Raw genomic sequence first — 13243 nt, 5'->3', positions numbered from 1 at the left:
GTGGAGAGGAAATACCAATTTTGCATTAAAGATATTGTCAATGAAATCTTGTAAAACGAACCAGACGAGTGTGACACCACAGACTGTTTGTGTTTATATAATGTGCTATATAATTGCCAAACCCTACCTAATTTGCATTTTTATTTTTAAATATCAAAACCCCTAACCCTTATTCATTCACATACCAAAAATGAGCATCATCCGTTGAACCTGAACTGACTAATGACAATTCCCATTTTAGCCAACAAATTGCCGTGGCTCGAAAGTACGTTGACTGGCGTGCTTCAAAATAGGACGTTCCATATGGGAGCATAGCAGTAACAACTGTACCCAATTTCAAACATGTGGGTCAAACGGTTCCTGAGTTATCGTTGACCGAAACCAAATGTTGACGGACGGACGTACGACGGACGACGACCCATGGCAATAGCTCAACTTGACGATGTCAAGGTGAGCTAGAAATGGAGACAAGAGACACACAGGAGATCCAGGACCCCTCCCCCAGTGCCCCAGTCCCTCCCTCCCGGTCGTCTAAAACAAACACTACTAGTCTTAACAACACTACTCACGTCGAACTCCATGAACTTGACCTCGTCCTTGGGCTTGCACGCCTGCAGGATGCGCCAGATGTGCTGCGTTTCGTCTAGCGAGACTTCCAGCAGGTCGCCTGAGACACGAGACACGAGACAAGGAGGGTCACTTACACGCGTGGGTCTCGCTTGGTGGCGCGAGTGGGCAGAGTGGCGCACGTTTGCGCGACCTCTATCATAACTTGAGGATAATCGTCTATAACTCTCCGATGGCGGTAAATTTGAATAAGATTGCGATAAGATCATTATAATCTGCGATCGATCGATCGACGATTGGAAAACGTCTGCACGTTTGAATGTTTCGACGATTTACGAGTAACGATGGAATGAGAGCGTACTCGCTTACCGAATCAGTAGAAATATGTTTAAATTACTCGCCGCAAACAACCACATCACATAAATTTTTAAAGGCGCCCCTTTGCTCCGAACCCCAAACACCCCTCCCCCGTGTGTAATGGGACGCTCACCTTCCATCATGAGCCCCTCGAGTTGGGCTCGTCCACCCGGCGACAGCTCCAGGGTGGGGGCCTCCAGCTGTCGTGGCACGAGCGGCGACTTGCGAGCATGTTTCCTGGGAGAGGGACCTGGAGGAGAACGTGAACGACGTGAGAATGGTAGAAGAACCTCAGGAAATATCGATAAGCTACGCACGTATAGAGGCGAGTGTATTCAGGCATGCATAGCACCACTATTGCTCCCACAGCATCCCGCTATGATAACAACAACTCTTTAGAACATCGGCAGGTTTTTTTTTACTCTCTATTATTATTATTCACTCGTAACAATTTTTCGAATTATTAATTATTATTATCAATTCTTAAATAATAATTAATTACTTAATTAATTATTAGCAGTCATGAGTATCAAACAAGACAGTAACGATAAGAAAGACGTGCTGAAAACAGAGTCCGTGTGCCGAGTCGGAGCGCGCATCACCGCACCGCCTCGTGAACCGTCTCCGCGGCAACCGCCCGCAAACTCACCCGCTGCCGCCTTCGACGCCGTCGAGTACGCGTGCTCGCTGCCGCCGCCAGAGGTCGCCACGAGCAGCGCAGTCTTCGCGAGCAGGTGCTGCTGTAAGCTGTCGGCGTCGGCGTGCGTGTCGGACGCGGCGGGAAGTGGCGACGGCACGACGTACTGCTGATGCTGCTGAGGTGGCTGCGGAGGCTGCGGGGGTGGAGGTAGGGGATCGGATGCTGAGGATGACGACTCGATGACGACTTCCCCGGCGACGGGCATCGCCGCGTGCGGGGCTTCCTCTGCCAATCCCTCCTCCATGCTGCAACGCAGACGCACACACGGGGGATGCACACATTACATCGCGCCCGCCGCCAGCGCCTCCTGGGGGCTGCGGTCGACGGGCGTCGACACGACGGAGACGATCGTGTCCTCGGGGTCGGCGCCCTCTGGCGGCTCCACTTTCACGGCGGCGCCACCTTTGTGCGAGCATCGGTAGCAGATGTAGTCGGAGGAGTCGTCCATGTCGGCGTCGCTGATGCCGACGCAGAGGTAGTGGAACCAGTCGTCGCAGCCGCCGTCACACTGCACCCAGTCTACGTGCTCGCCTGTAACACGAGGTGACGACGCGGTGACGGTGGTGACACGGTGACGATCGAGACGCAGTGACAATAGGGTGATGATACAGTGAAGGCACGCTGATGAAGCGATGACGATAATGTTGTATAACTGAAGGGTTAGGGTTAGGGTTAGGGTTAGGGTTAGGGTCAGGGTTAGGGTTAGGGTTAGCGTTTGGGTCAAGGGTAAAGTCAAGGTTAGTGTTAGGGCCACTGTTTACGAAGAGATGCCTTTGTGGCCTAGTGGTTAGGCCACGTATACTGTCGACTGAAGGCTGTGAGTTCAATCCCTGGCCGGGGCAGTAAATTTTCTTAAGGTGTAAAAACCTGGCTCTCAACATTGGAGACTGTGAATCTCCTGTGGCTCGGATAACCACGTAAAATGGCGGTCCCGTCTCCAGTAATACGAAAGGCCAATGGGGACGTAAAAGAACCACTGAGGGCGCAAAAACAAACTCTGGCTGGGACCACCCTCAGTGCCATTCAGTGCCATTCGCTATAGCTATATAGCGCTGTTGGCGAACAGAGAGGAGTGGTGACCTCTGTCTGGTATGAGCTACAGAAAGGAATAATAACAACTTCCCGAGGAGACTATAATAATAATAATAATAAATACAGAAAGGGTTAGGGTTAGGGTTAGGGTTAGGGTTTGTGTCAAGGCTAAATTTAGGGTTACGGTCTGGGTTATGCCTTGGATCAGGATCAGAGTTATGCCATGGGTCAGGATCAGGGTTACGGTTAGGGTCAAGATCAGGGTTACGGTTGGGGTTAGGGTCAAGATCAGGATCAGGGTCAGGGTCAGGGTTGAGTATATGAGCAGGTAGGCACACCGCATACATTCAAAGTCACAGTACGCACCCGTCGGTTTGAAGCAGGTTTCGGCCGCGCACACATTGTCGTCATCCTCCTTGCTCCCCAGCTTCATGGCCGTGTCGCCCTCCCTCTCTCCGCCGCCAACCTTCCTCGGCTTCCTTCTCTCCTTCACCAGCTTCCTCTTGTCGCCGACTTTGACTTTCTTCTCCGCTTCTCTTTTGTTCGCTGCGAACGAGAGAGCCGGAGCGGAAGGTTACGACAACGATCCGTGATACACATCTATCTATCTATCGGTCTATCTGTCCGATCAACCGATGGTCCGTCCACCCAACCCATTTACCCATTACAAGTAGCAAGGATTGAATGTTTTCGGATATTTTCTGCCCTTGCAATGTGGGGAAGTGTTGACTCAGTAACCACGATTCAGTGTCTAAGGACAATTTCTGCCCTCATAATGTAGAGATACTAATCCACATGAAAGCGCTATATGACACTGCGACAATGCACGAACACGTTTTAAACCCTGAGCACTTCAAACTATGCGTTTATATGATAGAGCAGCGATTACAATCACCTGGATCGCTTCTACTTTCGCCGTCCAGTCCTTGGCCTTCTTCAGAGCGTCCCGTAAAGCGGATATGTTTGGCAGGTAGACGGAGATGCCTCTCGATTCGTGGATGATGGCCTCCAGCGTTGCCATGACATGCCGTGGCCTGCAACGCAACATGCTTACATGCAATGTTTCTGTATTACGTAACTAGGCAAGGGTGCTTACATGAAATATCTATATATCGCGTTACCCGGTGAGTAAAATCTTCAGGCAATGACCTGATAAGCCGATCTGATTCGGTGTGTGGCCGACAGACGTGCATGCACGTAAACACAAGTGCATTATAGCAGAGAAATTATCATAACATAAGAATAGTAATATTGGCGGAAGCACAACGTGACCCATTGGTACAAAGACCCATGGTGCGGCAACCACTAAAGGGCACTACCCGACCCACAGACGCGTGACGCTACAGCCGCTAGAGGGCGCTACCTGACCCGCAAACACACAGATGCGCGACGCTACAGATGCTAGAGGGCGCTACCTGACCCGCGAATACAGACACGCGATGCTACGACCACTAGAGGGCGCTACCCCGACCCGTGAACACACAGACGCGCGATGCTACTGATGCTAGAGGGCGCTACCTGGCCTGCAGACATATGCGCGCCTTCTCCTCCCAGCGTTCGCTTAGCGTTAGCAGCTCCTGTAGGTGCGCCATCGTTCGCTCGACGGCTGGGTGCGGCGCCAGCGTCACGCCGGCCTCCAGCAGGTGGCGCAACGCGTCCATGCCGACCCCTCCACCTCCGCCGCCGCCGCCGCCGCGGTCCGCCATTGTCACGTTAACCTCGTCCAGCCAGTGCGCGCGGTGCATGTGCTGCAAGGGGGGGAAGAGGGACGTCAGTTAATTACACTGACGATGCGACGCTAACGATGCTGCATGGATGAGGCGATGATAACGATGCATTAATGACACTAAATTCACAAGGTAGCGTTAACGATGCCCATTAACAATGCAACATTAAAGATGCTGCATTGACGACACAGTGTTAACGATGCACATTAAAAGAAGTATTGCGAGATTTTTGCTCAGAAACACTCAATCCGAAAAAAATATAGCTGAATTTAGTCTCACCTGACAGCGGAAACATCACTGATTAGACCAACATTAAAAACACTAAGATTTTATGCAGTTAAAGCATAGAAAAATGGAATTGACCACATCATACCAGCTCCGAATATTATCGTATGCCGACTATCTAAAAATGCCTTCAAACCAAGTGCATAATTAAAACAAAAGGGCGTGCAATTCTGTGTGGTAAATATTATTGACTTTCTATGTCAATAATTCAGAGCACTTTCTGTCATTGTCATTACCGTGTTACTATCTGACTGCTAATCCACAAGCTTTTCTAATAACAGACTTCATGCGGTATTAGTACTACACTGCTGTTACGCTAGTATGAACCTCTGTGTTTACACTCTGACCTGATTTTTACAGTGCGACAGTATGCATTACTGCACCCTGATAGATGTCTCGCGGCTACCGCAAGAAAGTCCGAGAGATGGCAACGTTACGGTAAACAAAACAAAACGCAAAATTGTAATTGTGCATGATTTGGTGAATACGAAGGTTCTACGGCATTTTATCGTTACTCTAGACAATTGCTGTTACTCAAGCAATAACGGTAGGTGTCATGAAAGTGGTGAAAACACTGGAAAACTCTCGCAATAATTACTTTAACAATGCAACATTAAGGATGCTGTGTTGACGACACAGTGTTAACGACACAGTGTTAACGATGCTACATTAACGATGCTACATCCACAGGGTAGCGTTAACGATGCACATTAGCAATGCAACATTAAGGATGCTGTGTTGAGAATGCAACATTAACGATGCAATATTAGCAGTGCATCATCACCCATGAAATACTAGCAATACTCCAACATATTATCAAATTGTTAACTCAAATCGATTAAAAATTATATAAATTAATCAAATTAATTATCGGAATGCTGAGATCACCTGAACGAGGGCAGGCAGCTCTGGCAGATCGATGTCCAGATTCTGTCCGACGTCCAAAAGCTTCTTGAGATTTTCTGAGCTGGGCGGGTCGGCTTGCAGCGCCATCTGTGAGTCGGATTGGAAGGCGTATATGCGCTCCAGCAGATCCTGAAAAAAGACAGCAGAGATGTGAAAAATGTGAGGTGCCAAGCGCAGTCATCACTATATATGTGTCATTACACTCACATCGTTTTTTTTTATTGTTATTTATTATTTTAAACACCTATTGTTACACTTACAAAGGCTATGCTTGAATAAATCAAAACAGCTCACTGGTCACTACTATTATACTATACAGATATGCGCAACACGGTCAAATCAAATCGGTCAGGGTCATTGCCAGTGTCAGCGTCGGTGACTGTAGTGTGTACCTTGATGAGTGAGGCGCCGCGGATCTCGCACGGAAGATTGCTGATCTGCTCCGAGAACAGCTCCAGCTCGTGCAGCGTCAGCTTCGCGTCCTGCTTGCTGCTGCTGCTGCTGCCGCCGCCGCCGCTCTCGCTCACCGCCGCCGCCTGCTTACTCCTGTAACGCCAGAGATGCCAACACATATTTGAAGCAATCTGTGGTTTCTGGCCATCAAATTAGTAGTTCGAGGGTCACGTAGTGACCAGAGTTTTCTAGGGGGGGTCCGACATGCCCCCCGGAAAAAATTTTGATTATGAGATGCAATTTCCTGCATTCTGAGGGTCAAAAATGACAATAAATTGACAAAAAATAACAATAATAAAAAAATAAAAAAAATATTTTGATCACAGTGAAATTCGTAGTTTCATACAAACTAGTGGTGCAAAAGGAATAGAAATTCGTATAAAATACATATAAATCGTAGTGGTTGGCATCTCTGTAACGCGCACCAACAAATCCCACAGTCACACACAAACACACGTCGCGAGATGTCGCTGCGTAGATAGAATTCAGACTATACTCTGTTACTAAAGTTGTGTGTGAAGAAGAGGCCTGGACAGCCTCTACGGGGCACAGCTCTACTGAGTTACCTTTATTTTTCTGTTATTAAAGTTGCACGTGTTTCTGTCTGTCAGTGTGTTTGTCTGTGTGTCTGTACGCGTGTCTGTTTGTCTCTCTCTCTCTCTCTGTTCTCTCTGTGTTTCTCGCTCTCGCTCTCGCTCTCGCTCTCGCTCTCGCTCTCTCTCTCTCTCTTTCTCTGTTGCTCTCTCTCGCTCTCCTGCTCTTCTTAATACTTTCGATCTCATTGTTACCACTCTCACTATATCAATTGCTGGTTTATGGTAAAGGCAATCGTCCAGGAAACAAATGAAAACTGCAGCACGTTGTGGTGTGCATACATGCATGTGTGCACGTCTGCATGTGTGTATACGTGTGTACACCACCTGCTAATAATGAGCATTACAACGCGATCGCTGCATGCGCTAGCTTACCTCGTGCGGACCTTGCGTGAGACTATCTGCTGCGCGACCGACCCGCACTTCTCGCTCTCCGCGATCGCCGACTTCAGCGCCTGCAGGAGCTCTCCGTCCGGGAAGTGCTTCTCCTCAGCCTCCTTAACGAGCTCCCGCATCTCCACCAGTCCTGTTACCGTGGCAACGTGCGATAGATCATCGTTAACGATTACGAGCTTGCTAGATATTTCCCCGATCTATCTATCTATCTATGTTTCTACTGTGGGAGTGTGGAATCAGTGTTCTTACTCGTTATTATCTGAGGACCCCTGCTGACACTAGGTCTTACATTTACACCTTTTGACCTTTATTGGTCACACTGGTTACGAAATTACTGGAAGATAAACACCTTTCCTTACTTACAATTTACCTAGTACTCTTCAAGATTGAAATTTGCTTCACTTTGGCAAACAACAGCATGTACGTTCACTAAGTTATATACACATATATATGTTTACTTCATACTACTGCCTTGCTACACCTACTACTTTACAGACACAGGTTCGGCAAATTCATACCCTCCTCTGGCACGCCGCGGTCACTCACCTAGCTTCTCCCCCTCGGGAGCCTCCAGGGCGTTCTTGACCTGCACTGCCCAGCGGTCGAACGACTCCGCACGCAGCCTCAATCTGTGCATCATCGCCGGCAGCTCGTCCAGCGTGTAGCGGTACCTGGAGGTCAGACAAGGTCATCGCAGGGTCAACGAGACGTCAAGAACATTGAACAAGTTATACAACGCCCAAGCCATACGTCCGCGATCTACGGGTTACGCCTATGATCCCGACGTGTGTGAGGGACTGACTGCCACTGCACTACCCCACCATCTACTCCACCACCTCGTAGACCGCTTCGATGGGCTAGACGCTGACGAAGCTATAAACGTATCGGCAAACTACTAGTTTCGTCTCGAGGTCTCTTTTCTTTTAATTTACTAGTTTCTTCTAACACTGTAATGCTGAAAGACAGCAGCTTCGGTGGCACGAGGCGGTGGGAAAGGAAACCAGAGGAAGAGGAGGAGGAGGAGGAGAAGGGGGGAGGAGGAGGAGAACGAAGAGGAGGAAGAAGAGGTATGATCACCCACCTGAGGCAGTACTTTGTCGGGGAGCAGTAACACAGCTTGTCCACGTGATACAGGCAGACGAGATCCTCTAAAACACGAGAGATTAACGAATCGATCATCGTCGTAAAAACATCACGTGTTAGGATGAGGGAATAATGAATCGACCATCACCTCATTAATACCATGCCTCAGAATGAAACGAATGATCGAATCCCCCATTCCCAATGAAGCACAACCCAGCATTTCAGCAGGCACTTAAGTTGAGGGGGTAGTATAGTATCCTAGTTAGTACTAGTATATATCTATATATATAAAGTTGTAGACTTTGTCTGTCTGCACTCGCCGCTATCCCCCCCCCCGCGTTCGTCGTGTCGTTGTTGCTGTCGTGCTGTATAACTAGAGAACTACGCAGCCTAGAGGAAAACTGAAGATATATATACAGAATCAGCATGTCTGAAAGATGGAGAAAAATTTCAAAAAGTTTAAAAGTTAAACATTGACAAAAAATTCTATTCGTCAATAGATGGCGATGCGTACAGCTAACACTAGTTAGTACTAGTATATATCTATATATATATAATATATATATATATATATATACACTAGCAGGACACCTGGCATTGCCTGCGGAAATGAAGCGCTCATTGGTGACCACTTGGTTGAAAAAGAAATACCCAAAAAAATATAATTTTATATATCTATATATGTATCTTTCTATCTATGTATCTATTTATGTATCTATCTATCCATCTAATCTATCTGCCTATCTATTTATATCATATATATATATATATATATATATATATATATCATCTTATCTATCTCAGCTGGTGGAGCAAACTGCGGCCCGCGGGCCACATGCGGCATTACGGCCGGTTCTGTCTTGCGGGCCGCCTGAAGCCTGGTTAGAGAAGCATTCTGTATATATCTTCTCAGTTTTTCCTCTAGGTCTGCGTAGTTATCTCTAGCTTCATATCAGCCCGACAGCAAACAACGACACGACGAACGCGGGGGGGGGGGGGGCGGGGCTAGCGCGCGGTGCAGACAGGAAAAGTCTACAACTTGTATACTATATAGATATATACTAGTACTAACTTAGGATACTATACTACCCCCTCCAACTTAAGCTGCTGCTGAAATGCGGGTTGTTTGCCCTTCTTGGGAATTGGGGGATCCGATCATTCGTTTCATTGTGCAGGCATGGTATAATGAGGTGATGGGTCGATTCATTATTCCCTCGATCATAACACGTGATGTTTTTACGCGAATGATCGATTCGTTAATCTCTCGCGTGTTTTAGAGAGATCTCGCTCTGCCTGCATTCACGTGGACAAGCTAGTGGTTACTGCCTCCCGACAAAGCTTACTGCCTCAGGCGGGTGGGTGATCATACCTCTTCTTCCTCCTCTTCGTATCTCCTCCTCCTCCCCTTCTCCTTCCTCCTCCTCCGTCTTCCTCTGGTTTCCTTTCCACCGCCTCGTGCCACCGAAAGCGCTGCATGTCTTTCAGCCGATTACAAGTGTTAGAAGAAATCTAGTAAATTAAAAGAAAGAGACCTCGAGCACGAACTAGTAGTTTGCCGATACGTTTTTAGGTCGTCAGCGTCTAGCCATCGAAGCGAGTCTACTGAGGTGGTGGAGTAGATGGTGGGTTATGCAGTGCAGTCAGTCCTCACACACGTCGGGAATCGTAAGGCCTACGCTAGATCGCCGGACGATATGGCTTGGGTGTTCGTTATATAAACCTTGTTCAATGTTCTTGTACGTCTCGTTGGACCTGCGATGACTTGTGTGACCTCCAGGTACCGCTACACGCTGGATGAGCTGGCCGGCGATGAATTGCACATATTGCAGCTGCGTGCGGACGTTCGGACGCGCTGGGCCAGATGCATGAGCTCCGAAGAAACGCCCTTGGAGGCTCCGAGGGGGAGAAGCTAGCCGGTGAGTGACCGCGGCGTGGCCAGAGGAGGGTCGAATCTTGCCGATCACCTACGGTGTCATGTAAAGTAGTAGGTGTTAGCCAGGCAGTAGTATGAAGAAAAAACATATATATGGTGTAATAAACTTTACCGTGAACGCGTACATGCTGTGTGTTGCCCAAAGTGAAGCACAATCTTCCAATCTTGTAAGAGTACTAGCCTGTAAATTGGGTAAGTAAGGAAAGGTGTTTATCTTCAGTATTTCGTAACCAGTGTGACCAATAAAGCGTCACAAAGGTGTAAATGCTAGACCCTAAAGTGCGCAGGGCGGTCCTCAGTAATAACGAGTAAGAACACTGATTCCCACTCCCACAGTAGAAACATAGATAGATAGATAGATCGTGGGAAATATCTAGCAAGCTGTAATTCAGTTTAACGATGATCTATTCGCACATTTGCCACGGTAACAGGGCTGGTGGCAGATGCTGCGGAAGCATCGTTAAGGAGGGCTGACGGAGAAGCACTTCCGGATGGGAGCCTCCTGCAGGCCCGCTGAAGTCGGCGTATCGCGGTGAAAGCACGAAGAAGTGCGGCGTTCGCCTCGCCGCAGCACAGATAGTCCTCACGCAAGCGTTCGCACGAGGTAAGGCTAGCGCATGTCTTTTAACAGCGATCGCGTATTGTAATGCTCATTATTAGCTAGGTGGTGTACACACGTATAGCACACATGCAGACGTGCACACATAGCATGTATGGCTAGACACACAACGCTGCTGCAGTTTTCATTTTGCTTTCCTGACGATTGCCTTTACCATAATAACCAGCATAATATTCGTTTTTGATAAGATGATATGGGGTCAACGTACTGTGAGAGTGGTAACAATGAGATCCGAAATATTAAAACAGAGCAGTGTGAGAGCCGAAGATGAGAGCAACAGAGAACAGAGAGAGGAGGAGAGAGAGAGAGAGGAGAGAGGAGATGAGAGATGAGTGAGAGCAGCACGAGCAGCCACCGAAGAGCGGAGAAACACAGAGAGCATACGAGAGAGGAGAGAGAGACAAACAGAACACGCCGTACAGACACACAGACAAACACACTGCACACGACATAAACACGATGAACTTTTGAATAACAGAAAAATGCCAGGTAACTCAGTAGACGCTGCTGCCCCCGCTAGAGGACTGTCCAGTGCCTCTTCTTCACAACAACTTTTTAGTAACAAGGTATTAGCTCTGAATTTCATATCTACGCAGCGAAGCATCTCGCCGACGTACCAGTGTTTGTGGTGTGTTGACTGCTGGATTTGTTTGCCTTGCCGCGTTACTAGAGGATGCCACACCACTACGGATTTATATGTATTTTATACGAATTTTATTCCTTTTTGCACCACTAGTTTGTATGAAACCTACGAATTTCACTGTGATCAAAATTATTTTTTTTTTTTTTTTTAATTATTGTTATTTTTTACGGTCAATTTATTGTCATTTTTGGACCCTCAGAATTCCAGGAAATTGCCCATCTCATAATCAAAATTTTTTCCGTGGGGCATGTGTCGGCCCCCCCTAAAGAAAACTCTTGGTCACTACAGTGGACCTCACACTACGTAATTTGCATGGCCAGAACCAGCAGATTGCTATCAAATATGTGATTGCGCATCTACTTGGCTGTTACAGGATGTAAGCAGCACGGCGGCGAGTCCGGCGAGCGGAGAGCGGCCGGCGGCGCAGGCGCAGCAAGCAGCCCAGCAAGTCAGACGCGAAGCTGACGCGACGAGCTTGGAGCATGATTCTCGGAGCAGTTCAGCCAATCTGTTCCCGTGCGCAGATCCGCGGCGCCTCACTTACATCAAGGTACACACTCACAGTCACCGACGCTGACACTGGCAATGACCACTGACCGATTTGATTTGGACCGTGTTGCGCCAACTATCTGTATAGCTTATAATAGTAGTGGACATGTGAAGCTGTTTTGATTTATATCAAGCATAGCCTTTGTAAGTGTAACAATACGGTAGCTTATAAAATAATAAATAACAATAAAAAAAACCATGCTGACTGTAATGACACATATATAGTGATGACTGCGCTTGGCACACCTCACATTTTGCACATTCTGCTGCTGTCTTTTTTCAGGATCTGCTGTAGAGCGCATATACGCCTCTGCCCAATCCGACTCACAGATGGACCCGCTGCCCAGCGACCCCGCCAGCCCTCCAAGAAATCTCAAGAAGCCTTTTTGGGACGCTCGACAGAATCTGGACATCGCATCTGCCAGAGCGCCTTGCCCTCGTTCAGATGTTTAAGCATCTGCAGCATTGCCGATAATTAATTTGAATTAATTTTATATAATTTCTTTAGATCGATTTTGAGTAACAACTTGCATTTAGATATGTGACTAGTATTGCTTAGCATATCTTATGGTAGACATAGTTGATGATGCCACTGCTAATATTGATCAGCTTAATGTTGCATTCTCAACACAGCATCCTTAATGTTTTGCCATTGCTTTTTTAATCGCTTGCATCGCTGTTAAACGACCTAGCCTGTGGATGTAGCAGCTGTTAATGCTCGCATCCAGTTATAACACTGTGTCGTGCTAACACTGGCTCGTCAACACAGCACCTTAATGTTGCATTTGTTAAAGTAATTATGTATCGAGCAGTTTTCCTAGTGTTCTTCACCACTTTCATGACAGCCTACCGTTATTGCATGAGTTAACAGCAATTAGTTCTAGAGTTAGTAACGATTAAAAGCGCCGTAGACCTTCGTACTCCCAAATGTTCATGCACAATTACATATTTTGCGCTTTTGTTTTGTTTACCGTAACGTTGCCATCTCTCGGACTTTCTTGCGGTACGCGAGACATCATATCTCATGGAGTGCAGAATACAAATGCATCTACTGTCGCCACTCGAAAATCAACATCGAGTTCAGAGTGTAAAACAAGAGCGTATCATACTAGCGCGTAACAGCAGTTGTTAGTACTCAATACCGCATGAAGTCTCGTTATTAGAAAGCTCTGTGTTGATTAGCAGTCAAGATCAGTAACACGCGGTTAATGACAATAACAGAAAGTGCTCTGAATTATTGACATAGAATAAGTCAATAATTCATTTACACACACGAATGCACGCCCCTTTTGTTTTATTAGGCACTTGCGTTTGCAGGCCGCCATTGTATTTTAAGGATTAGTCGGATACGTAATATTCGGAGCTGTATGATTGTCATTCCATTCTGCCCCACTACCGAG

General features: G+C 47.3%; 1 protein-coding gene across 1 annotated transcript in view; it reads right to left on the bottom strand.

Moving 5' to 3' along the window:
• LOC106815765 (lysine-specific demethylase 5C-like) overlaps window positions 1-13243 on the bottom strand; it is a 35354-nt gene that overhangs the window by 4956 nt on the left and 17155 nt on the right. The window contains exons 29-41 of the mRNA XM_014820272.1: window positions 8098-8164; window positions 7563-7687; window positions 6996-7146; window positions 5967-6120; window positions 5557-5703; window positions 4175-4404; window positions 3552-3690; window positions 3318-3420; window positions 3002-3202; window positions 1909-2155; window positions 1574-1869; window positions 1058-1174; window positions 570-667 (exon numbers count right to left, since the gene is read on the bottom strand). Coding sequence (XP_014675758.1) covers window positions 570-667; window positions 1058-1174; window positions 1574-1869; window positions 1909-2155; window positions 3002-3202; window positions 3318-3420; window positions 3552-3690; window positions 4175-4404; window positions 5557-5703; window positions 5967-6120; window positions 6996-7146; window positions 7563-7687; window positions 8098-8164 — 2075 coding nt within the window. The remainder of the gene's footprint in view (window positions 1-569; window positions 668-1057; window positions 1175-1573; window positions 1870-1908; window positions 2156-3001; window positions 3203-3317; window positions 3421-3551; window positions 3691-4174; window positions 4405-5556; window positions 5704-5966; window positions 6121-6995; window positions 7147-7562; window positions 7688-8097; window positions 8165-13243) is intronic.

The sequence above is a fragment of the Priapulus caudatus genome, unplaced genomic scaffold, assembly GCF_000485595.1.
Source record: "Priapulus caudatus unplaced genomic scaffold, Priapulus_caudatus-5.0.1 Scaffold1195, whole genome shotgun sequence".
Taxonomy (NCBI): Eukaryota; Metazoa; Priapulida; class Priapulimorpha; order Priapulimorphida; family Priapulidae; genus Priapulus; species Priapulus caudatus.
Note: the sequence above shows the minus strand (reverse complement) of the source record. Positions and strands in the feature narration are given on the sequence as shown.